This window comes from Aphelocoma coerulescens, chromosome 13, assembly GCF_041296385.1.
Source record: "Aphelocoma coerulescens isolate FSJ_1873_10779 chromosome 13, UR_Acoe_1.0, whole genome shotgun sequence".
In the NCBI taxonomy this organism is placed as follows: domain Eukaryota; kingdom Metazoa; phylum Chordata; class Aves; order Passeriformes; family Corvidae; genus Aphelocoma; species Aphelocoma coerulescens.
This window is the reverse complement of record NC_091027.1, coordinates 14,978,572-15,003,387: the sequence shown is the minus strand read 5'-3', so window position 1 is coordinate 15,003,387 and position 24,816 is coordinate 14,978,572. Positions and strand designations below refer to the sequence as shown.

The 24,816-nt window shown below is 46.7% G+C and overlaps 1 protein-coding gene across 1 annotated transcript in view; it reads left to right on the top strand.

The window, feature by feature from the left end:
- Positions 1–1,315: 1,315 nt before the first annotated feature.
- The window catches only part of LOC138117945 (rho GTPase-activating protein 7-like), a 49,314-nt gene continuing 25,813 nt past the window's right edge, over positions 1,316–24,816 (top strand). The window contains exon 1 of the mRNA XM_069028630.1: positions 1,316–1,368. Coding sequence (XP_068884731.1) covers positions 1,362–1,368 — 7 coding nt within the window. The 5' untranslated portion in view covers positions 1,316–1,361. The remainder of the gene's footprint in view (positions 1,369–24,816) is intronic.

The following is a 24,816-nucleotide window of genomic DNA, read 5'->3' as shown; positions in this document are numbered from 1 at the left end:
ATGACACAGAAGCGTGTTCCAACCAGAAATCTCATCAGGGGTAGCAAAATTTCAGTTTGATTCATATGTTTTGTAGGCATTAAGACCTGGAATATTCTTATGTTTTGCTTCATTAGTGCTTAACCTTGTTAGCTGGTGTGAGGCTGCGTGGCATAGAGTGAGTCAGCAAAGAGCACCAGTGCCCTGTCAGGAGTCCTCTGTGTGCTGTGAGTGCTGAAAACACAGACCAGGGCTCAGCACTGATCTTGTAGCAATGACAGCTGTGGTCTCTGCTGTGGTCTAGGCAGTTGTACCCTTTCTGCCTTCTCCATCCCCATCTCTCCACTGTAATGTAGAGATGTGTATGGGAGCTGTGGCAGTGGGAGCCAGGGCTGGGCTGTGGGAGCTGCCTGGTGCTGGGCAGTTCAGTCACAGGCAAAGAGGGAATTGGTTCAGAGCTGAGTAAGTTCATGTGATGGGCAATAAACACTTTAAGGCCCAAACACACCACTGGCATCCTCTACCTGCCCACAACCCAAGGGAACTCCAAGCCACTGAGCACTTGGGTGAGCTGGCATGAAGGTGGGTGCTGCCTTCCATGCACCCCCTGCCTGGTGTGGCAGGGCCCAGCCACATCACCCTACGGACTGTTCACTGCGAGGGAAATTCAAACCATGCTCAGCTGCCTCTTCTCCAGACAGAATGAATTCCATAGAGACATTGTTTTAAAGAAAACAACCTTGGCTGTACAAAAGCGTTTCAGTCTCAAACAGTTCTGGTGCAAAAGCACTGGATTTCACATGCTTTTCCCATCGCCTCTGGCAAAAGTGCAGCAGGGTCAGGGTGGTGTCCGCATTGTAGCACTCCGCAGTGTGCTTTGCACTGAGCTCACTCTGCTGGGCCGTGCTCCAGTTCATCGAGGATTTCTCCCTGATGTAACCGTAGTGCTTCGAGTGTGTGCTCCATTCCTCTCCATCCGCAGCAGATTTAAACTGTGTGTATCCTGTATTTATCCTGCCAGTATTCCTTGGTGGGACCCATGCCACCCACACCTTTGGCACTGCCAAACACGATCCCTGTGGCAGGCTCAGCTGCAGATGCTGATGTGAGATGGCTGTCGATGAGGCTGCTGCTGAATACCGAGGGGGAGAGAAAGGAAGCGGCGTGTCAGAGCCCCGCCGGGATGCGCAGAGAGGCTGGAAGGAGCTGTGACCGAGCTGCTCTTTCCCAGGGAGGATTCTCCACCCCGTCCTGGGTGGGATCTCAGCCGTCCTGCTTAAAGCCGAGCAGATGGGGTTGGTTGCTTGCAGGACTTGCTTGCTTGCGGGGACACAGGAGTAACTTCTGCACAGGGCAGTGACCCGCTGCAATTCCCTCTCCCCATGGAAGGTAGGAGGAGGTTTGTTTTCTTTCCTTGGTTACTCTATTTCTTTAAGGTTTTTAAACCAGCAATTAAATTATAATGCAATTAGCCAGAAAACAAGGCACAAACTCGGGAGGGACAGCAAAGGTGCGGGTCTGGCTGTTCCCTCCTGGGATGTGCTGCTTTTATTTGGGCTCACTTAACGGAAAACAGAAAAGTTTTTCCATGATATATTATGTTTAGAATTTGGAAGAAAAAAATTAGTTACTAGAAATTTTGAGATCCAACACTTCAGCATCTGCAAGTCCCGCAGTGGGCATTCAGTGGTACAGCACAGCTGTCCCTGGAGAGAGGCAGTGTGGCAGAAGGTCCCTGCCTAGCCGAGGTTTGTCCTCTCGAGGGGAGCAGCCACCCCTCCTGCTGCTCCCCAACTGGCTCCAGCCCTGCTGCTCCCCAGGGATCAGCAGGACCCTCAGTGCTCCCACAGGAGTCTTGTCCCTGCAGTGTGGGCACAGCCAGAGCAGGGAACGGCTTTCCCGTAGGGACCGAGTCGGGTGGCAGAGCTGGGAAAACAGCAGCAGTGGGGACACTGTGGGACAGCATGTCAGACCTCCAGCATCAGAGGAGGTCACCCTGAGCAATAATGCCTTTTCCTGAAAAGCAATAGCAAAAGTGATCTGTTTTCTGGGAGGAAAGAAGGCGAGAGGGGCCTTTGGGGGGTGTGCCTGAGCCTGCAGCAGTGTGTGGCTGCCTGTCACCCAGCATGAGCAGGGGCTGGAGAGGGCAGTGCTGATGCTCCAGGCCTCTGGGCTCAGTTGTGCTCCCACGTCCTACTCGTGTCCCCCAGGGTGGTTTCTGTCTCAGCTGGCTCAGCCCCTCGGTTCCTCTCTTGCCTTGCTCTGCTGCGCCCAGGTCCCTTCGCCAGGGCTGGAGCTCCTTGACAGCAACCCTCAGCCCATGGGAGATGGAGCCCCATGCTGGGGCAGTCCTGGCATTTCTCTGGCCATCAGTTGGCCAGCCCCAGCTCCTGCCTTTGCCAAAGGTTTGCTTTGTAATGCCAAAACAATCCTACAGCAACTCCAACAGCTCTGTAGGAGGGTATTAAGCATCTGCATGTCAGAAGGTGGCCTTTATTTTATTGCTTCATGTAAAACACTGTCTATTCTCTGGGCAGGAGAGGCAAGGGTTTCAGTGAATGTTTTCAGAAAGGGAATTAGTGTCATGTTGTCCCTTCCCAGCGATGCTCCCCTGTCAGACAGACCCTGGGGCCGTGGCTGCCCAGCCTCACCAGCAGCTCTGCTCTCACATGGATCTTGAAGGACTGTTTGCCAGGACCACAACTGGGAATAGTACTGCATTTCTTGTCCTTTGCCTCTCTATAAAATAAATCAAGCTGAGTTTTCAAACCTCTGTTTGCTGATGCTCCCTGGCCAAGTTTCGAGTCAATTTATTTCTCATTGCTCTGCGTCACCCTGGCAATGCGCCGAGCACGAGAACTGGGGAGAAACACAATTAGTTTGCTGCATTTCAGGCCAGGGGTGAGCATCCATCTGTTGGTACATACAGGTCTCCCAGGCAGTAGTAAAGGTGTACTTTTTAAGGTAGAAAATTACTTGTGTTTTGGAAATTAATAAATTGTTGACGTAAGCTAAGAGTCATGAGACAGGAATGGGTTGTGTTGCCAGGTATTCACCATAAGAGCACTATGCCCTGGAGTGCTGATGCAATGACCACTGTGGGAAGTGACCAGAGGGATGCTGGCTAGAGGGCAGAAGGGGTCAAGCCCCAGGGGAGGACCCTCCTTTACCCATGACTGCTGTGCCTCGGGGGCACTGGGAAGGGAGAAGCCACCATCCTCCTGCTCTCCTGTGGGCCCATTCCTTGGTGACAGCTACTGGCAGAGCCAGTAGGAATGCCAGGCATGAAACCCAGCTTGAGGTGGGCAGCAGGACCACCCAGGTCCCAGCAGTACCCACAGGGGCCGTGCAGTGGTGAGGAAACTGCTGGGGTGCAGCAGAGGGTCAGTGGGGCTGCTGGGGCCAGCCCTGGCTGGCAGCAAGGGTCCCCCCTGTCCCCAGCTCTCACCCTGTGGTCAGAGAGCTGTTAAGAAAGGGGGAGGTGTTTCTGGGAGTGTTTTTGAGTGGATTGCTGTTCTTTTTGGCATAAATTTGCTGTTCCAGCTTCTGAGTTCACCATTTCCAGGGTTCACACTTCCAGGGTTAACGTTATCTGACACCTGCCAAAAACCTGGCCCTCCAAAAAGTCTGACACTTGCCAAAAACTGGTCCAGCAAGCCTTGTGCAGCAGGGGGCTGAGCACACACACTGCCTGCTGTTCCCATCCCTCCTCCACCTCATCCTGCTTCCTTCAGTGCTCCTGGGAAAAGGCAGGACCTGGAGCTGTTGGAAGGAATGCTTGTGTGGGAAGGGAACTTGGCTTCTCTGGTGAATAAATCATATAGAATACGTAACCATTTTGTGCATTAAACAAAACTTTATGAAAGGCAGATACAAAGGAGAGGCCCTGCTGACAGCTCGGGGGGTTTCATTGTGGTGGCTGACATCTCCTGGCACTGGAGCCTGGGCACCACCTGTGGGTCTCAGCCTGCTTCAGAGACCCGAAGTACCTGAAGCAGGGTGGGTGCTGCCCACCCTGGCTTCACCTTCCCAGGGCTCTGACACTGCAGACTTTGCTGTTGTTTCCATCGTCCTCCAGGAGCAGGGAATTTGTGGGGGGCAGGCCTGTGGTGGGTGCGCAGAGGGTGCTTGTGTGAAGAGGCCAGTGCTCATGTGCTGCACAGCAGCTTCCACTTTCCTGCCCAGTTCTGATATCTCACACAGGAATGAGGATCTTCTTGAAATGTGACCTTTTTTTTTCAGTTTTACTCCCCATATTTGGTATCTGTTTGTCCCTTCTTTCACAGAGCAGCCCAGTAATCAGATGACATCCCTGACTCATGCTGCCCAGACGTGCATGATGCGGCCTTTCTACTTGCTAGAAAAAGCCTATTGATTTAATTTCTGTATCATTATTCAGCTAATATGGAATGTGTCACTGATGGTGGTGCATGAAATTGAATGGAGTCTGGAAAAAAGGGTGAAATATTAAATAAACCTTGCCGAAGGAGGGGGAGGAGGTGGAGGTGAATGTGCAGGAAGGGTACAGGGTGCAGTGTCTGCTGCTCCACCTCTCTGGTCGTACAAAGGCTGTGTGCCCCTGGCTTCTGGGAAATGTTGGCAAGGCCACCTGAGCTGGTCAAAAACCAGCACTGGTCACTGCTGGGGGACACTGGTTGAAAGCCATGCCAAATATGGCCCAAGCTGCACACAAAATATGGTCCCTGTCACCTGCACACCTCAGCCTGAGCAATGAGCTGTCATACGTCCTCTCACCCATACTCACACATATGTGCAACACTCTCTGTTACACGTAAATACAGGTTTGGGTGTACAGAGGCACCTCAAGAACGTGTCACAAAGCAACAGTCTGGGCTGGCTGTCCAGGAGCTGTGGGAAAGGCCTGTCAGACACGGCTCTCCCTGGGCTCTGGGGTAACTTGCCACTAGATGTCACAGTGTGCTTGGGTTTGCGGGGACCGGGAGTGCCACTTGTGCTGGGGACCCCCAACCAACCCACCCTGAGCAGGACAAAACTGCTCCCTAAGGTCCCTTTGTTGGACCAAAGCACAGGAATAGCATCTTTCTGTCTGTTCTTGTCTTCTAGAGCATTTTGGAAACATTTCTAGCTTTCATGTGCCACTCAGCAAAGTCTGAGAGAACAACAGGTGACTGGAGAGGTTCGCATGGTGCCAGCCCAGGGGGTGACCTTGGTGGGACCCCTGCCCTGGCAGGCACACAGTGGCCCTGCTCCCACTGCAGGCAATGTTGAACCCTCATTAACATCAGTGAGGTAGCAGGAGCTCACGGTCTGTGTCCCAAAGCTCTTGCTCCAAGGGGGACAAGTTCTGCCACTCCACCAGCACAAGGCGAATGGAGGCCGGCACTCGTACAGCTGCCTGGGGCTGACCTCTGCCTAAACCATCCCAAATGGATATTTATAGGCACACAGGAAACCATGCCGGACCCTGCACTTCCTCTCCCATCCGAGCTGAATCTTTAGTTAGCTGGGTAGCACAGGGAGCATAAATTTTGTGTGTTTTTCCATTGAGCATTGTGCTGAGCAGGGGTACAATACGTACGTGGTCAGCTTTGGGCGGGCTGGTGATGGGATAGGCAAGTCATCTTCTGAACTTGTTACAGATCTATAAAACACTTGGTATGCTATTAAAAGGCTAGGAGTATATTAGAGTGAGAAGCATTTGCTGAATAACTAAAGCAATGACAGAATTTAAAGCCTCCTGTTTGAAGTGGTTTATGTACAGACCCAGAGTGGCAAGGCCACCCCACGTGCTGCACCCTGGCGAGGTGTAGCTGTTGAATTAATGACGGCATCACGCTGTGGCTTTCATTCGCCACCAAAATCGAGCATGGCTTTGCCAGTCTAAGACTGAACAAATGACACAGCCAGGGGTGTACAGTGGGATTCCTTCCTTGTGTTCTGTGGCATCTCTGATCTTGAGATCAGGGTCTGCCCGGCTTGAGCAGGGATGTTGTGCCTTGGACACTGGCCCAGCCTGGAGAGCAGCTCCCCAGGCAGCCCGGTGCTCCCTCGCTGCTCCCTGGGTACGGGACGTTGGGTGGACTCTGATGTGCAGTGAGGGGAAGCAGAGCTGTGCTCCGTGTGTGCAGGGGGAGCCACTGCCTGTACCCCTGAACCTGGAGAAATGTAAATAGCAGCTAGTGACCTGGCTGCCAGACACCGTGCTACCCAGGCACCGAGATGTGCGTGCTCCCTGCCACAGACAAGATGGATGGGCTATCCCTGCAAGCCACTCGCTGCTATTAATTTTCACCACATGAATCTTCCTGACCAATAACACATTATTGCTTTCCTTTGTCTGGGATTGCCTTTCCCCCCTTCCCTGGCACCAATCCAGAATATCTACAAATCTTACTTAGTCACAGTTAATGACTGTGCCTTAATATCAGGAGTCTCCTGAAATACTCCATGTGCTGCTCTTTCCTCAGAGAACGAGAGCTGACCACACTGTCATTGCCACCCACCAGCAGTAGCCATCACAGCAGAAGGTGCTTGAGCAGAGCCAGGTGCTCCCCCGGAGAAGGAAGGGAGATTTGCTGTGCTGCAGGGCTGGAGCCCAGTTCCAGCTCTGGGGAAGTGGTGTAGCCTCACAGCATTCCATAAAAGCGTCGCCACAAGCTGGCTCCTGCTCCAAGCAGCCAGTGCCAGGTGAGGCCACCTGACCAAGCCCCAAAGACACCCCAGAGTGCTCCTTCCTGGAGGTACGTGTGGCATAGGAGGGTGGCATTACAGATTCACTGCTGTAGGATAGTGCCGGGCCTTGGAACAACAACTTTTTGAGAAAAACACCCAACATTAAAAAAATTAACATAAATCTAATTTTCTGCAGTTATCACCAATCTCAGTTAAATTCTGCAGCATGGCCAAACTGCTGCAAGGCCACACAGTAGTATGTTAAATATGTCCCACTGTATGCATCGAATGTGATTTCCAGACACTGAGGGCTTCTGGAGGAGAGTGCAGATAAGGGCGTGCTGGGAGGCAGCTGCCCAAGAGCTCTGCAGGAGCAATCTGTGGGCACAGACACATGCAGGGCCCTGAGTTTCCTTTCACTTGTTGGTTTTTTTTCACTTTTTTTCTGTCCTGTCACCCTCAGGTGTGTCAGCTTTTGATTTGCACCAGCAAAGAGCTGATTTGGAGCCTGGCCATTAAACCCGTGCAAGGCAAGCCCAGGGCAGCGTGGCTGTTAGCCCAGCTCTGGGGAGGACCCTGCACTGGGGCCGCAGGGCAGGTCCCTCAGTGTCCCACAGCTCATCCGTACTCACAGCCAGAGGGTTTGACAGAGGCTTTGGCACTGCTTCTCTCCTTCCCTGGGGCTGTGTGGGTGCTCCTGGAAATGAAGTGCATTTGCTTCTCCACCTCCTAAAGGCAGAACCAACTTTTTCCCATTTATCCCGCTCCCCTGTTGGCTGGGAATGCAGCACAGACTGATGCTGCGTTCCCCATGGCTGAGTGCAGCGCCCCAGAGCTGGGATCTGCTGGTTCCAGGGAGCTCTGCACTGCCAGCAGTAAGGAAAGTGCCTCCTCATTGCTTCTGGGCTCTGCCTCAGAGCTGCCCAACTCCTTAACATCCTAGTCACGTGCAGGGAGTTTGTCTGTCTAAATCCCTGGTGTATGATGTCTGTTGAGGGCAGCACTGCTCTCCCAAGGAGAGGAGCTGGAGCCTGCAGTGGGCAGTGCCCTTGGGCCCCCATCCCAGCAGCCCACGAGTGTCTGTGGGTCCTGCAGTGGGGCTGGGCTGGGCTGGATGCACCTGCTGCATCCAGTGTCCCAACAGCAAGGGAGTGCAAGCACAGACCTGGCTCCTGGGGTGTAGAGCTTGTCCAGCTCAGGGAAAGGGAAATTCCTCCCTGGGGCCTTTGCTGGAAGCAGCTGGAGGGCAAGGATTGCGAAGGCTCTGCCCCAGCAGCTGCACCTTCCCAGGTGAGGGGCAGTGATGATGGATGCCCCACACCCTGCAGCTTTCCAGCTGGGAAAACTCCTCAAACCATTCTGTTCCCAAGGAAAGTGCACAGGAGAGGAGCAGCCCAATGTCTGCCTGAAGTATCTGGCTCACCACCATCAAACCATTTGTGTCAATGGGCATTTTCCCTTTCTGGGGACGACCAGCCGACTAGAACCTGGGATCCATCTGCACAGTCAGGCAGGGCAGTGAGCTGGAATGAGGGGGCCAGTTGGGTGTGAATAAGAAGGACTTTGCCTGGGATCCCAAGACTGCTGAGCTTTTCAGGGCAACCCATGTGTTACGATCCAGTTTAAACTCAGAAAAGCAAAGCAAGCTAAGTCTCTGTGCATAAACTGGAAAGAACTTGGAAGGCTCAAAATATTCCCAGAAACGAGATTAAAACCAAACGAGGTTAGATGTTGATGCCAAAAAATTTATGTATTTTATTTAATGAAAGAAAGAAAGAAAGAAAGAAAGAAAGAAAGAAAGAAAGAAAGAAAGAAAGAAAGAAAGAAAGAAAGAAAGTGTGCGTGGGGGGTGTGGGGACAAGGAGAGGTGACAGGGGTTAGGTGGGAGCATATCACCCATCTGAGGGTCCCAACGATGTCTCGTTGCTCCCCTCCGTCTGGTCTGCTGGTGGTGAGTGTCCCCCATCGCTGCCATGGCCATGCTGCCACACCCACCACACCACACCACACGCCAAAGAGTACAGAATCCCGTGGATGAATACACACTTTGGGCCAGGTGGGAACGCCCACGTGCCTCCTCTTGCAGGGGCTGGCTTGACACTGTCCCTTGCAACACTGAGGGTCTGCTGCATCATCTCTGGTGCAGGGTCTGGGGACCCCTTTGAGGGGGGCCCCTGTGATGGGCCATGTCACCCCCTCCTGCTGTGGATAAGCTTCCCCCTGCCAGTGAGGATCCCTCGGCTGGGCTCCTCTGCACAGTGGAGGATGGGCAGTCACTGCGCCTCTGACCAGAGGCCTTTCCAACACACACCCAAAGCCTCTCCTCCCTCCACCCTTTGGTGCAGGGGGTCTGTGTGAGCCTGGCAGCTGATAGCCCTGGGCCTGTCACCTCCACCTTGGAGGTGTTAAGCTTGTGCTTTGTGAATGTCCCCAGCTCTGAGTTGTTACTTTATCTTATCTTCATCATCGAGCAGTGTAAGGCCTCAGTCAGGGCCCCATTCAGGCTTCGGTAGTCTCCTTTGCACCTTTGTAACACAGTTTTAAAAGTCCTTTAAGAAAATGTTTAAGTCATAGACTATAATATTTCAGTCTCTGACACCAGGAGTGCACACAAGCAGAGCCCACGTGCATCCCAAGGTATGGGACCCACCCTCAGCATGTCCTGGAGTCGCTGCAGCAGCTGGCACAGGAGCGATCTGCTGCTGCCAGGAGAAGGGAGCACACTATGTTCAGGGAGGAGAGGTCAGGTCTCTTCCTGTTTAGATGTTTTCAAAAAATGCTTGAGCATTTTAGTGGAAAAATGACTGAGGGAACCATCCAAATTAAGAAACAGGAAATACTGCACTAGCATAAATATAATTTTGACAGCTGAATGAGCGGCAAGTGGTTGCCAGGTAGGACTTGTAAAGAGGCTGCTGGGCCAGCAGCTGGTGGGGAAGCTCAGCAGCCAAGGGGCAGGTTCTCACTGCCAGGCACAGGGACACACCTACCCAGCAGGTGCCAGAGCCAAGTCACTGGGTGTCTTTCACCTCAGGGTCTCCCAACACAGTGCCAACAGTCAGCAAGATGTGTCCTTCAAGTGGAGGACTCCCTATGTTTCCAGCAGTGGATATACTGAAAACTAAGGCACTAAAATCAGAATTTTTATGGAGTATAAATAGCAGCAGACTTCCCGTGCCAGGTTACCTGTGTGATATTAGCTGTTCAAATCTAATGTCCTCCCTGCTCTTGACTCTCTCTCCCCTTCAGCAGATCACGGAAGCTCCCCAAGCCCCTTTCTAGCCATATGTTAAGTTGATGTAATGCTGCTGCTAAGTCTGTGCAATTACTCAATTACTCCTGCATCTGATTGCAAGTAAAATACCCTCAGGGCTTTGGTTCAGTTTTGCCCATTGATGTGCTGTGTGACCTTGAGCACCACATTAAATATACTTTCAATATTCAAAGTAATTTTGTTCATTTATGACTGTGATCATGCTAAACTCCTACTCTGCTCCCATCTTTCCAAGCAGTGTCTACATGTTATTTATTGCAAAATTTAAGGATAGAAGCTAACCTAAAATACAAAAGAGATCTGGGGGCCTGTGTTCCATTCAAATTCACCTCAAGCAAGTTTCAATGGAGCTTGAAGAGCCTAAGAAATGTAGATACTTCTGAAAATGTCACCCTAGCTGTACCTGCAGGCTCTGACATTCTGCAGACACCTGAATTACTCAGGCGAGTTCCCCTTGCTGATCCAGCCTGATGGCTGCAGGGCTGGCAGAGTATTAAATATGCACATATTTAATGTCCACTCGTGCTGGAGGGGGAGGACGCCTCAAAGTGAAAACTGCTGTGCATTCAAATGTGTTCTTCAAAACTAGGACAGGTCTGCTCAGCCTCAAGCCGACTAATAACAGCTACCCCTGGCTACTGGGGCACAATTTGGAGGGGCTGTGGGGTGCTGCTTTCTCCCCTGTTCCGTGCACTGGAGGGGTGGAATCAAGGAATGGTGTCTGTTTGCAGAGAGGTCTGCTGGAACAATGAGCAGCCAAAGGAGAAGTGTGGACAGAGCCTATCTTGTCACTGGGGTTGACCCCTGACTGATGATACAAGGTTTTGAGAGTCGTCTCTTTGCATGTTTGTATGAGGAACAACTGTGGTTTTCCCTTTACCTTTGTTGGAAGATGGCTGTGAAATAACATGGTCAAGAGGCAAAGCTGTTTTCTGAATATTTTAGGAACTTTTGCCTTGGTTTTATGTTGATTAAGAGTAAATGAGACTTGGAAAAACGGCCAGTATGGATTTACCCTGGGACCATTCTGGGAATAAGTACATAAAAAATAACCCTTTCCTAAAAATGTTCTTTAGAGCCCCACCCTTCAGGAATGATCTTCCCTGCAATAACCCCAGCCTGGACAGCACTGGCAGACCAGGGCTGAACTTCAGCTCTGGTTCACACTCAGCAGTTCCTTTTTACAGTGCAAACAGCTCCCTGGAGTCAGAGGTGGTTTGTTGAGGAGCCATGCACCAGAGTGAGTGAGGACTGCAGAGTCTCTGCCTGTCACCCCAGCCCAGTGAAAGCCATGGACAGGAGATGGGAGTGACAGCAGCAGCAGGATTTGCTCCCCACTTGCTGTTCCCCTGTGTACCTGTAGTGCAAAGTTAAACTGCAACATGAGTTGCAGGTAATGTCAGCACACCTGTACACAGGAGCTCTGCTGTGCAAGTTCGTTCTTTGAATCTGTAAAGTGCTTCATGCTCCTTGCCTTGTGAAACAACACTGAAGCAGTGTGATGTGTCGTTTCTACAAATGCTCCAGCTTCTACACACAAGCCTCAAACCACTGGAACAGTCACCCAACGTCAGTGAAGAGGAGGGCAGTGATAGACTTGAATGCTTTAAACAAGTAAAGCTACAGACTTCAGCTGTGCTCTGATTATTTTCTTTGAATTTGCTTCCTTTCCACTGCTTTTTTTTATACTGAGACATAAATAATCTTAAATTCCAGATCACCCATGGGTCCAAAATTTAGCTGTAACAGGGACTTCTGCCAACTTTTACAAAAGGATTTTGCTAACATGAAAGAAAATAACTCATACATAACAAACACTCCTCCTGACCCACGTTATCCTTTTGCATTTAAGGTCAAACATCTCTGAAAGGAGGGGGAAAAAAAAAAGATAAAGGAGATGCAGAGAGTCAGCTGCAACAACAAACCAAACCCCTGCATGAAGGTCCTCCCATCAGGGCTGTTCACAGCTGCCACTACATTTTTTCCTTGGCCTGAATAATGTAAATACTGGGCTGGGGAATGCTTTCCTTTACACTGGTGTAAATCTAGGCTGGAGCTCCAACCTTGACCTGGCCATGCACACACTTTATCCCTGGCACCCCTGTGTCGGATAAGGGGACCTGCTTCCTCAGAGGAGCTTGCCATCCTTTGATGCTCACTGCTGTGTTGAATAAAGGGCTAAATTCCTCTTGTTTCTTGAAATAAACTTGCAAACCCCTTGACCTTCCTGAGCTGGAGGAATATGTTTACAGATTGTTTAATTCCATTTGTCTTCCTGAGCGTGTGAGAGGGACAGCAATGTGGTTAAGGGAAGGGGAGCTGTGCTGTGTGACCAGTCTCTTTTGATATCAGAGACAAGACACTGATGAATCCCATCCACTTTGAAGGGTACAGCCATTCCCATTTTTAGAGGAGGAAGGAAAGGAATTATTTACTGGAATCCCCTATAATTTTGCTTTATATAAAGTTCATGAGGCAGCAGTGTAACGTTTTGTGTTTTGTTATCTATTCTGACGACATCTTCCAGGACACCGGTGCTTGTGGACTTCTAGAAAAATATCAGGAGGTAATTCTGCAGCAGCATCTCTTTTCTAGTCCTACACCATCTAAACACATCTCCTTTACACTTGGATTGCTGCCTGAAGTCAGGGGAGCCAGGAGAAACAAAGTTTATCAGAGGACAAGAGGCAAAGCACAAGGAGGGGAGGTTACTGACATACCTAAATTAAAGTGTAGAGCTTTATTTAAAGGCTGTAGAAGCTGGAAAGAGCTGTTTAAGACAGAAACCATCTTTTTTCTGAGGCCTGGGAGGCACTAGGAGGCCTCATGGGTGTCATCACCAGGTACTTGTAATAATGTCACTATTTCCAGAAGTCTTGGCATGAGCAGCATGGCAGGAGAGGAATTGTGAAGGGTAGCTGACTGAGGATAATGGATAGTAGGATGAAATTGAGAGGAAAAACTTAATTGGAATTAACTAGCTGAGAAAAGCCTCTTGATCTGTCAGACAGTGAAATTACCTCTCAGGAGCAATGGTATAGTCTCAACCACGTGGGCATTTAAAGCCAGTCTAATGTCTGTGATTCCCTGAGTTAACTGGAGTATCTCAATAATTGGAACTGACACAAAGATTTATCTTCTTTGATTGACTAGCTTTCACAGAGGCTCATCTCTTTGTGGTGCTGCACAGAGCTTTCAGGGCAGCTGTTTGCACTTAAACTGCCAGGAGCTGACAGTGTGTATCCATTTCAGCTCTTCAAATGTGCTCTTTGAAAAAACACTTAAATCGCTGCAATAGACAGTACGAATCAGTCTGCAGGAAAATGGAGCATCCTTACCTGGGGCTCAGTGCTATAAATCTCCCTGTGCCAGTGCTCGGTGCCCTGCGGCAGCAGAGCCATTTAGGTGCATTACTGCCAAACGCACAATCAGCCTGAAAAATTGGGCTGATTTGGCCGAGGCAATAAAAGGAAAAGGTGTTTTGCCAAATGTATAAAAACAAATGGTTGGTATTTCAGCGGTTACAGCAGAGTAGGATTAATCACACTCAGATGATGGAAATGATCTCCCGTGCTCATTTTTTCTGATTTCAGAAGAGACAGCGATGGCTGGCCTGAAGGGTGAGGTCCTGTAAGAGCTTTTGTATTTGGATTTGCCCATTCATTCACTTGCTGTATGACCATGTGCATATCTCCTCTCTGACTTTGCCTTCTCCCTTTCAGCAGAGGAGCACCTTCCCCTGTATTTTGGTCCTTTCTGGAGTGTGCAGATAGAACCTAAGAAACAAGATGCCTCTTTTGCTATGGAGAAGTAGAGCATGTTGGAAATCAGAATTTATGGAAATACTAACTCCCAAGCTGATTAGTGTGTGGATTTACAAGCTAGGGATAACCACATCAGGTTGGACACAAGAGAGGAATAAGCTGTTGCTGCCAGAGATGAAATCCACTTGACCTGTTTGCTGGTGGCAGCACCAGAACCAGCTTCAGGTCACAGCTTGTGGCTGCTGCTTCATGGCTTCGAGGCTGTAGAGGTCTGACTCACAGCCTGACTCCTCAGCTCAGAGCCACAGCCTGTCCCAGCACACCAGCCTGTGGGTATGCATTTCGGAGGAGAAGAGTTGCACAACCTCAGTCTGCAGGGAGAGAAGCCAGAGCAGCACTGCTGGCTCTCCTGCAGGTTTCCTCTCAGCTCCAGCCCAAAGGCACAGCTCCACTCTCCCTCCAGTGTCTGCACCACCTGGAAAAAGGGAGCTCTGTGCCCTGAGATTTCTGTAATGCTTCACACTGGCTGAACTCATGCTCTGCCATTAAACCTTCCAGGTCACTAAACCTTTCAGGTTCTCAGTGCTCAGCTGGTTCCTCCCCTGGTCGCAGCCACTACTGCCTAAACGACCTAGTTAGGGAAATTAGCATAAACTAAATAAGCTCATGTTTTCCCTGGAATGCTGTCAGGTATATGAGGATAATATTCTGATTTCCTTTTTAAGGGTAACTGGTAATAAAGGGGTCTCCATCCCATTGGAACATTGTTTTTCAAACTACTCTTTCTTCTGCTATGAAAAGTTTAGATTAAATATATCTATACAAAGTCAGGGAGGAAAGAAACTGAAAGTTTAAAGTGAAAATTAAGGAGGCAGTTGATAGTAAATGGTTATTTTAAAGATTGGGGGGGGGAAAAGGGAGAAAAGAGTAAAAACACACTTAGAGAAATGGGCTGTGGGTAACACATGCAAAGTTAGAGCTGACTAGTACCACAAGGAGTTTTACATGGATGTATATTCCTTATTACACTCTCCTATTAAGTTTCTTCATTCCCTCTATTGTTTGTAAAGTCTCCTCAGGAGATCATCTGTTCTGCTGAGCTGGGCTGTGTCTGCATGTGGGCTCTGAGGTTATCAAATAAAATCCTTTTCTCAGAGGGCAAACCCCCTCCAGCCCAGAAGGCTCCCAATGAACCAGCTGGGGCCGGGCAGGTGTGACATGGAACCCTTGAGCTGACCCACATGGACCAAATCCAGCCCTGGTGGCCACCAAGGTGTCCTGGGGAAGGCCCTGCTGTTCAAACACATCATGGTGGGAGCAATGAGCATCCTCTCTCTTTGCTGACCTCCTGGCTCAGAGGGCTTTGCTTCTGCCCCACCATTCCCAGGCTGGTTTCCCACACCTGTTCTCCTTCAAAAAGTCCTTGAAGAGTGCTGGCCTGAAACTGCCAGCTCGTCTTACAAGCCACAAATCCTGCTGCTTCTCATGTTGTGCAAGAGTGCAAATAAATATTAGTTGTAAAATGATTCAGTCTTTATGAAACCCAGATAGACTGTTTGGCTTTTAATAGCACCAGCCCCGAATTACACGTCTGGACTAGACACAGTGCAGAGATTAATTTCCTTTAATTTGTTCCAGAGCAACTCACAATTTAATTTAACTGAGCAGTTCCTTGTTCTCTTACTCTGGAATGATGGATTGTGAAATGCACTCCTTTAAATTAATCCAGACACTTGATTTTTGTCAGCAGAGTAATCTTTCTCAGCGGTATGCTAAGTATGCTTTTAAAAGGTATGGTGAATATGAATGATATGCACTTGGTTGATGATTTAAGTGTTTACACTTTCCAAACATCGCAGAAAAAACAAATATGGTTTAGCTGCATTTTATTTTATAACCTTTCAGAAGTAATCATTCAAATAACATCAAAAGGACTTAAATGGATTTCTAAATTTGATGGTACATATGAGGGCAACTCCCTTCTCATCAGAGAACCATGATTTTGAAATGGGGCCGAGCAAAGCTTAGCTATTTCTGATTGCAGGGCTTCCATAGATCATCCAGAAAGATTGCTATTGGAGCCATTAATGGTAAAATATTTCATGTGGGTGCTGTCACTGCTTACGCTGGCTTGATGTTGCAACAGAGCAGTGTCCTTTCCTTTGTTTTTTTTCCTTTCCCTTTTGCTGCTTTTACTTCTTAAAGATGAAGTGGGGCAGTTCTGGAGAGGAGCAAAAAGGCTGTGTATGAATATTTGTTTTTCTATACTGCCTCCTTTAGAAGAACTGGAAAAAGTTATAGTGAAGTTGAGTAAGTGGTGTTGATGTAAACCAACCCATCAGGTCCTATCAGCCCAGGCACTCCCTCACTCTCTTTATCAGAGGTAAGGACTATCTGAATGCCACAGCTAGAAACTGCACAGCATTCCTGTGTCCAGCTGGAACCTGACAACAACAGTTATTCTTAAATGTGGGGAGACAAGGCAAAGCCTCCTGTCACAGAAATATGTGTCAGTGCTTTGTAGGCAAAGGTAAATGTCCCTAAACTTAGCAACACATGAACTGCAGCACACACCTACCCATTCATTCGACACCTACAGAAAAGGGCACATCCAACCTCTGGCCCTGGCTGAGATCTGGGTTCCTACTTTGTCTGTAGTGGCAGCATGTTGGAAAGGGTGTTTGGAATCAGGCAGCCTGAATCCTTTTACTTCTCTGCCACTGGCAGACATAGGGATGGTGTCTTCTCTGCAAAAGAGATTTAGATCTTACTGAGATGGCCTTATAATATGCAAAATATTAGGTAAAGATGTTTTGCAGAAAGTGAGAAATTGCTTTTCTGCAGGCCACAACTTGCAGGTGTTTATGTGTGCTGGCGTCCTAATATTGACAGAAAAATGTGCTTTTTTTTGGTCCTTCTAAAGCCTTTTACATAGGGAATGCATACTTGACTTGTTACCTTGCCTAGGTAGCTAATGTGTACCTTGTTCCTTCCAAACCTAACTCTGCTCTAGCCTATGACATTCCTCCCAAGCAATGTTGTGGGTATTTGGCAAGCAAAGGAAATGTGTGTGTTTCCTGCCAGTCTGACTTAGCCACCATTGCTTAAAATAGAAGGTGAAGATTCACAGTGTGCTTCATGCTTCTTGCCAGCCCTCTCTCAAGACAACGCTGTTGTGACCTGTCAAGTCCATGTCCTCTAATAGCCTACACAGCCAAGCATCCAAGGAAAAACTGTTTGGCTCAATAAAGGGGCTGTGTTATGCCTGGACACACCAAAGAATGGATGCAGCCTCCCATCACAGGCAGCAAGCTTTGCTCCAGTCTTAGGCAAGGACTGAGGGCTGCTGAAATCTGAAGTGAGCTAAAACACATCGATGTCTTTTGATGTGAAGTGCTTTTATGAACAGGTTTTATTGGTTTGGGTGCTTCAGTGCAAGTATTTCTATTTTGAACATCTTAGCAGCAGTCTTCTTCAAATTCAGAACGTGTGAAACGCTCTTCTGTTGAGATTTGAAAGTCTATTATAGCCTAGCAGTAAAATAATCGACACAAAGGCTTTGAGGTGTTAAAACCAAGCTTTACTGGCCTTGCTCCTTTTTCAAAACAGAAATTGATAATTAAATTGGTTTGCAGTATTGCTTGGATAGTGGATGCCTTTACACTCATCACCTGATAGTGGAGATGTTACGGAAGATACAGCCATGTATCCTAAATGTGCATTAAATTAGAACTAAAATCCAACTGGCTTTTGTCTTTACACTGCTGTGTGACAGGAGCACTGGCTCAGTTAGTCTCCAGACTTGGGCTCACAGCCTTTCTCAGAACCAGTGAAGGTTTGTTAGCCAGAATGGGTGCTGTCAGCTCCTCCAAGAGAGGACCTGCAAGCAGCTGAGAGATGTCACAGAGATAAAAGGACCAAAACTTGGATATTGATGTCTTCAGTAGTGACTTTGCATTCTTTGTTATTCCCTAAAACCAAATCACAACTAAACCATAACAAAGGCCACTAAGGCTTGGTGTCTCAGACAGTCACGCTGTGCATTCCCAGCTTGTCTCACAAAAGCCCTCTCGCCGGGGTGCTGAAAGCTCCGTGTCGCTTGCCAGGGGCTTTGCATGAGCTGGTGTGAGCTGCAGGCCACTCGATCACTCGGCACTGCTGCAGGGCTGTGCTCCATGTGGGCCAGCCAGCTCGGGTACTCTTGACATTCCTGGATGTCTTCTAAACATGTAATGCTGATAGAAATGTTGTTTAAATATTTGTGAGTTATTTAAAAATAGTGCGTCAAATAAGCAGCCTGGTGACGCCCGACAGATCTCTGGCTCGGACAAGTGCCTTGGTGGAGAAGGAAGAGGTCAGCACGAGTTATGTACACAACTGAGGCCCTGACGAGAGACACGCTGCATCCCTAAAAGCCAGAGGCTGCTGGAGAGCCCCCGTGCAGGGGGTCCTGAGCAAGGGCACACAGTGGCTGCAGTCGGTCTTGATGCTCTGGCCTCGAGCAGGTCCGTGGCTGGGGCAGGAGGTGCTGCCTGGGGTTTGGCCACGCCCTGGTTCCCGGGAGCTGGGACACTTGGGTTGTGGAAACAGAAATGCTTTCTGCGACCTGGAGGACGGGGAACACTGTGCCAGCATCCCCACCCCATTCTGAGCTCTTTAGGCTCTCTTAATAGCTCCCCTGCTTGGTGCCCATCTGTATATCTAGAGGACTACATTTTAGGAATGGGGAGTGAATTTTCCATCCAACCATGACTGAACTCTTTCAGTAGTTTCTTCTCAGTATTATCAGACACAGCATTTTAGGTCAGTAGAGGTGGGTGCTGGACAGAGGGGAAATGGACTTCTGTGATAGACAAGAGAGCTGGACATTATCTATTCATTATTTTAAATATTTATTTCCAGAGCTCTAATATACTCCTAAAATATTTTAAGAGCTGATTTTATATGTCAACTCTATTCCTTTCTTTCAGTAAACAATTATCATGCAGAGAATAAAACAAGCTCCCAGGCATTGCTGAGATACATTGTAGCCTAAGCCTACTATAACATGAATCTGCTTTTATGTTGCCTTTAAATTGATTTGACATCAATTCCAGGCCTATTGTAAAAATGAGATACATGATTAGAGCAACACTGTCATCTTTCCGAGGTATTTCCACTTTTTAGTGTTGCTGCAAAGGAAATGATTTTCAAAGCACTCAGAATATTGACCTGTTTCTTGGCTCTTGTCACAATCCATAGCATGGCTGCAAGGGGAGCTCCTCTGTAGTTCCCTGACTAGACAGCACATCTTGTACATTTGGAAAATGGATTTGAAAGTTACTACTGCAATTTTACACTTTGCCTTATAGATACTGATCTCCAGGTTCCTTTTTTTTTTTTTCCTCCTCATTGGTTGCTTTATTCTTGTTCCCTTTGACATCTTCTTCTCATTTAAAGTGCCAGAGTGAAAAGCCAAAATGAGTCTTAGCTTCTCTGAGGTCCAGATACAAACTGTGCTGCTTTTGAGATGAAAATGCTACATATACTTATGGAATCTGTTGAGGCTATTTATCAAAATCTTTTGGCTGTTATTTCTCCCAAACAACAGTTGCATTTTCAGAAGTTTACCATTGGCCTTTACCATTACCATTAATGATTCAAACGAAAAGCTTAAGCATCTGTCATAGAAATGAGCACATATAAAAAACCCACAGAAATAGAACAGCGGTGTTTTCTGGGAAGGTCTCAAAGATTTCAAGGAATTATTTGCTGATGATAAATTTGAGCCAGGAAAAGAGCAAAGAGCATCAATTGTATCATAAAATCAGTGCATAATCCATAATGATTGATTTGGCTCAAATTGACCACCATTACTTTTTCCTTCTCTGTTATTGTCACATCCCTGGAAACAGACTGGTTAATACTTGACAAGTAAATACCTTTGAAAACAGTTTCAGCTTATGGGGGAATGCAAACTGGTCAAGATCACTGTGGGATTAGTTGCTCATACCAAACAGCAGAACTATAAGTAAGATCTATTGGTCCCCAATTATTCATCTGGACAAAATTATGGCTTCACAAATGCTTGAAAATAATGAAGCAAGGATGTGACCGTGGCCAAACTGTGGAGAATTCTAGCCAGTATTTGCTAAACCTATTTAATCATTATTCTATCAAAACCTAATTACCTTTCAGATTTTACTATTCTAATATTCAATTTCACCAATAAATTGCTAAAATTTCCAAAGTTTATACATTCTAGTGCTTCATATCTATGGGAGTCACCATACCTTGCTGTCTTGTAACAAAACACTCCATGTTCCTTTGCATCCCATTGCTCACATCCATGGCAACTCCACACCATTGGTAATAACTCTGGACCACCAGTTCCCAAGCTCTGACATTTAGATGGCTTTATTTCTCTGGCATCTATTTAGCTCAAAAGCAAGGAGCTCTTGAAAACACTCACAAGCAAACCTGTTCTCAGGGGATTTCCAGATCTGACTGTAGGCACAGATAAACTCAGGATAGTCTTTGCTCCAATATGGCACTTGCCTGTTTCTGCTTCCTGAACTGTTAACACAGTTAACAGTTAGAAACAGAAACTGTCTTTTCATGTACAAAATCAATCTGCTAAAATTAGGAAGTACTGGCTTTGGCTGATTGGCAAAAAATTGATCTGTCCAGCTGCTTTGATTTGTTGCTGGAATGAGCATCCACTGGACCCTTGAAGAATCCTCTGTCCAACCACTTTGTTCAACAGCTATAGTGAAGATAGGAAGAAAGGTAAGCACAAGGTAGTGCTCTGCTTTTCTGGTCAGCCAAGAAACCACTACTTTTCAAAAACCATGACTGAAAGAGGATGCAGAATTTGGATACAGATCTCATTTCACTCAGTCTTGGTTCACAGCAGAATCACAGCAATGTCTGATCTCCAGAGGAAAGGGCTGAGCTCTCTGTCAGTCTCTGAGTCACGTCACCTGCTTAGCCAGGGATGCCTTAGTCTCTTGAGGGACTTTCCACTGTGGCTCTGTTTGCCCACACACCAAACTCAAACCCTGGTGAAATGGTGGGGCTGCATCTGAGGGGAGGCTTCCTGTTTGTGCCAAGGCACTTGGCTCACGCTGCACCGGCTGGGGAAAGGAACTGCAGGTGTGGGTTTGTGAACAACTTCACACCTGCAGGCCTGCTCATGTGTCAGGGGGACACAGCAGCACAGAAGTGATTCCTGTTGGTTATTTTACACAAAGGGTTTTATTTCTCAAGTGTCAAAGTGTCATTTCTAGAATGGATTATCCATCCATGTCCCTGTATCAGCCCTTTGGAGGTGTACTGGTAAGACACAGAGTGAGCAGTCTGGGTTGGTTTATTTATTTAAAGAGCTGAAAATGTCCTGGTGAGTTTATTCTCTTTATGTGATGCTGAACTGACAGTGACTCCGAGCAGGAATGAGGTCCCCCGGGGGTGCCTAGGCTGCAGAACCCCTTCAGAAGACAGAGGACATCACTGACTGTATATTGGGTCTCAATGTTGAGATGGAGGTGAGCTGCTTCTGTCCCTAATTTCTCCCTCTGTGTAAAATGTCCATGCTGAACAGTGGCAGTGAGGGCTGTGTGGAACTCCCATCCAGGTCACCAGAAGCAGGCAGGGGGCAGAGGGCTGTGAAACAAGGCTTTGTGAATCAAAGCCAGTTAAAATCTGTGGCTTCTTATGTGGGAGCAGTTGAAAGAAGATACTTTTCCATACAGTTCCACCCATATTACTTAGAGGAACTTCATATATTTTGTGATGTTCTGTCCCCTCCCATGTGTTTGTCTGGCTCTCCCACATCATGTAATGTCTTTGGCAATGACCAGCACTGTGCAAGGCAGGACACTGTGTTCACTAATGCCTGGGATACATGCTGATCATGCGTGATCTTACTCTTTTGGATTTGTTTCTCACATGAAAACCCTCAAGATTTTCCTTCTAAGGAACATTAGTCTCAAAAATTTACTCTGGAGAGTAGTGGAGTCTAGCCTGACTGCTTTGCTTGAAAAAACATTTTGTCATTTCTGAAATAATGTTACTTTGAATAAAAACCCAAGCATTACTGACAGTGCCTCTGTGTGGTGCATGTGAAAAGAGGTAAGAGTTATCTATTCACAAGTATCTCAGGTCCAAATATAAGCAGGTGCAATCTAAAAGGTTCTTCAGGACCATTTCAGCAGCTTATTTGTTCCACTATGCAGGGCCTGCTCTTGCTGGAGTGTAAATAAACCAAGCCCAAGTTCTCTTATGATTGTAGAAATGCATTTTAATAACAGAGATGACAAAAGCTTTTAGGGACTATTCTTTACTGGGAGTAGGAAGTGTAAGAGATTACAAGCAATAATCTTTTTTTTCCCTCCAACTTATGCAGAAGTGTTTTTTTAAGCTTCAGCAGTAAGATGTTGACTTTAACTTGAACTTTTTTTGCAGAATGCCTTCAATCCAGTTATATTTATCCAAAGCATTGACTACATTTTGGAAGAGAGAACTGAAACGAAGCCTCCAAGGCTGCGTTATCGATCGAGTGCTTTCCTTCCTCAGGAAGGTCTGTTTGTGAGCACTGATTTTGCTCTGTTCCTCAAGCACCCTGGCCAAGGCTCTGCAGGTTAAAGCTTTCATGTACAGACTTCAGAAGTGTCTGTGGCTCTGCCTTCAATGTCACTTTTCCTTTTAAGTGACTCTTGAGATAGGAGAAGAAGTTAAGAGATTGAGAAAATCAAAGTGCTTACTCTGCTCATTTTTCTTGGCTGTCAGGGGGTCAGAGCTGTGATTTCACTCTGGGTACCCTGTTCCCTGCACTAGGCAGTTAAACTCCTCCAGGCTCTGTTCCTAGGCATGAAGGTTGGACACAGATTTCCGACTCCATGCATCCACTACATTTCTCCTGAGCTTTTTCATGCTAAGTGGTCTTGGTGAATTTATGAAACAAGAAGTTAAGGGTTTTGTTGCTACATTCTCTCACCCACATTTTAGGAACTTCACTAGCTCTGTAAGAATTCTTCAATTTGTTTAGTCTAACCCTAAAAGTTCCTGAGAAAATCCCCGGAATTCATCACAATAGCATAGTGTTTTCCTCTTAAAAATGCTTGACTTTTAACAACAGAAAGCAAAAGCTAAATTCCAGCTTGAGATTTGACCTGCTCTAATGAGAAGCAGATTACAGTTTTAATGAAAATTGGGGCATTGGAATTTAAAGGAGGGAAGATCAAATCAAGTCATTGACACCTACTGGCTGAGGCAACATTGTGTTGTTTTTTATAATTAACAATTCCACAATATTTCCTTTCATAACATCATGGAGTAGTTGTGATTATCATAGGAGCAGGCAAACAGCCATATAAAAGGACCAACTGCTAAGGGATACAGGAATGGCAAGGACCTTATACCTTTCCATTTTAAAAAAGGATTTGTCTTTGAATCTCAGTTCTGGTACCGGGTATTAGAAGGGGAATTCTCGCTGGATTTTATTTTGCAGGAATTTCCAGAAGACGTAAGGGAGGGTAGGGCATGGATAATTCCCTACCATTTTGTGTTTCTGTGACCTTTTTATTGAAGGCTGAGTTTAGAAAGGAAGACATAAAAATTAGAATTAATAATTGCCAGACCTTGTCAGGGACTAAAATCCATAGCAGCATTTTCTAGAGTTCAGGCCTGTGAAAGTAAGCTTGGAAATGGGATAATGCTTTATCTGCTGCAGGTTTCACTGGAATGTCCCAGTGAAAGCAGCCAAGCAAAGTTCATTGGGAAGTGGAGACAATAACATGAAAACCATTTGAAAGTTTTTAATCATGTTTTAAGATTTTGATGGTGAAGACTGGAAAATCAGGTCTAAATGGTTTTGAATGGTTACAGAGGGACAAACCACGAGAATGGACTTCCTGTAATCCAAGAGCTTCTTGAATGACTTGGAGCCAAACCATTCTATCTTGATTTTCAGGGAAAAAACCTGCTGTTAATTTCAGGGGACCACTGAATGTGCTTATTTTCTCATACTTCTGTTCTTACACAGATGCTTTCTGATAGGAAGACCAGAGTCTACAAGATGCTACTTCTATAATATGATGGGTTAATGTTTTGACTTCACCTCAACAGCACTTCAGCATATTCAAGAGTCTATATTTAACAATATTATTTTCCTCCTTTCAAAAAAGGTTAAAGACTTTATTGAGCTCGCTCTTGTCACAAGAGAAGAAAAATAGTGACACAGTCCAGGTTTCTGTTTGTACATCTTTCTCCCTGTGATACACATATGTGCAGTTTGTGCAGTTTATCTCCCTGCAATACACATATGTCTAACCTCTCTTGCATCACAGATGATAAAGTTTCAGTCTTTGTCCCTAGAAAAATACTTTTTAACCAATGGATTTCCTTCTCAGGAATTTTTGGTTTTGTAAACCTATCTCTTTTTTCCCTTAATTTCATCTAATTATTTTTTATTTTAAATCCTTATCTAGGGAGCTTATTAATTTTCATCTTTCTAACTGACAGTTATTTCCCACCACCTTTAACATCCCCCTCTTTTAACTGTCTTCATGTATTGCCTATATTTTATTCTGCATTTTTCCTCCCAGTTGGTCTAACTTGTTAATTAATCATGTGGCTTCTCTCTGAACAACTTGTCTCCATAGAAATATCTTTCTTGATGCCTCCTAGTATAGTCACAGCTGAAGTTAGATTCCTTGATCTCCTATGTTAACTCAAGATCATCAGAGAACAGAAAACAATTATGTTGGGATCTTACCAAGAGAAAGTTAGAAATGAAATTTCACTCAGCTTTAATTCATGAAAAGCATTGAGGGAGGTGGTAGAAGGGAGAGAGGGGAAGAAAGGAGGGAGGAGATCTCTGGTAAGTGTATCGGAAATATTCCAGTGACAGGAATTAAAATATGAAGAGAGCTTGGCTTGAATGGGAAGTGACTCCACTGCTTGGCACTTCTGAAATAACAGTCTTGGCACTGCTTGCCTGTCTGAAATAACTTTGGTGACTTGGGGGTTCTGCACAGTTTTGGTTAAGCATGAGTGAGGAATTAAGAAGCAGTGGGGTCATTTCTAAAAACAATTCATTTTGGTCATGCAGTACTTTGTGAAGTTGTTTAAAAATGACCCACTCTAGGATTGTTTTCACCACATTTG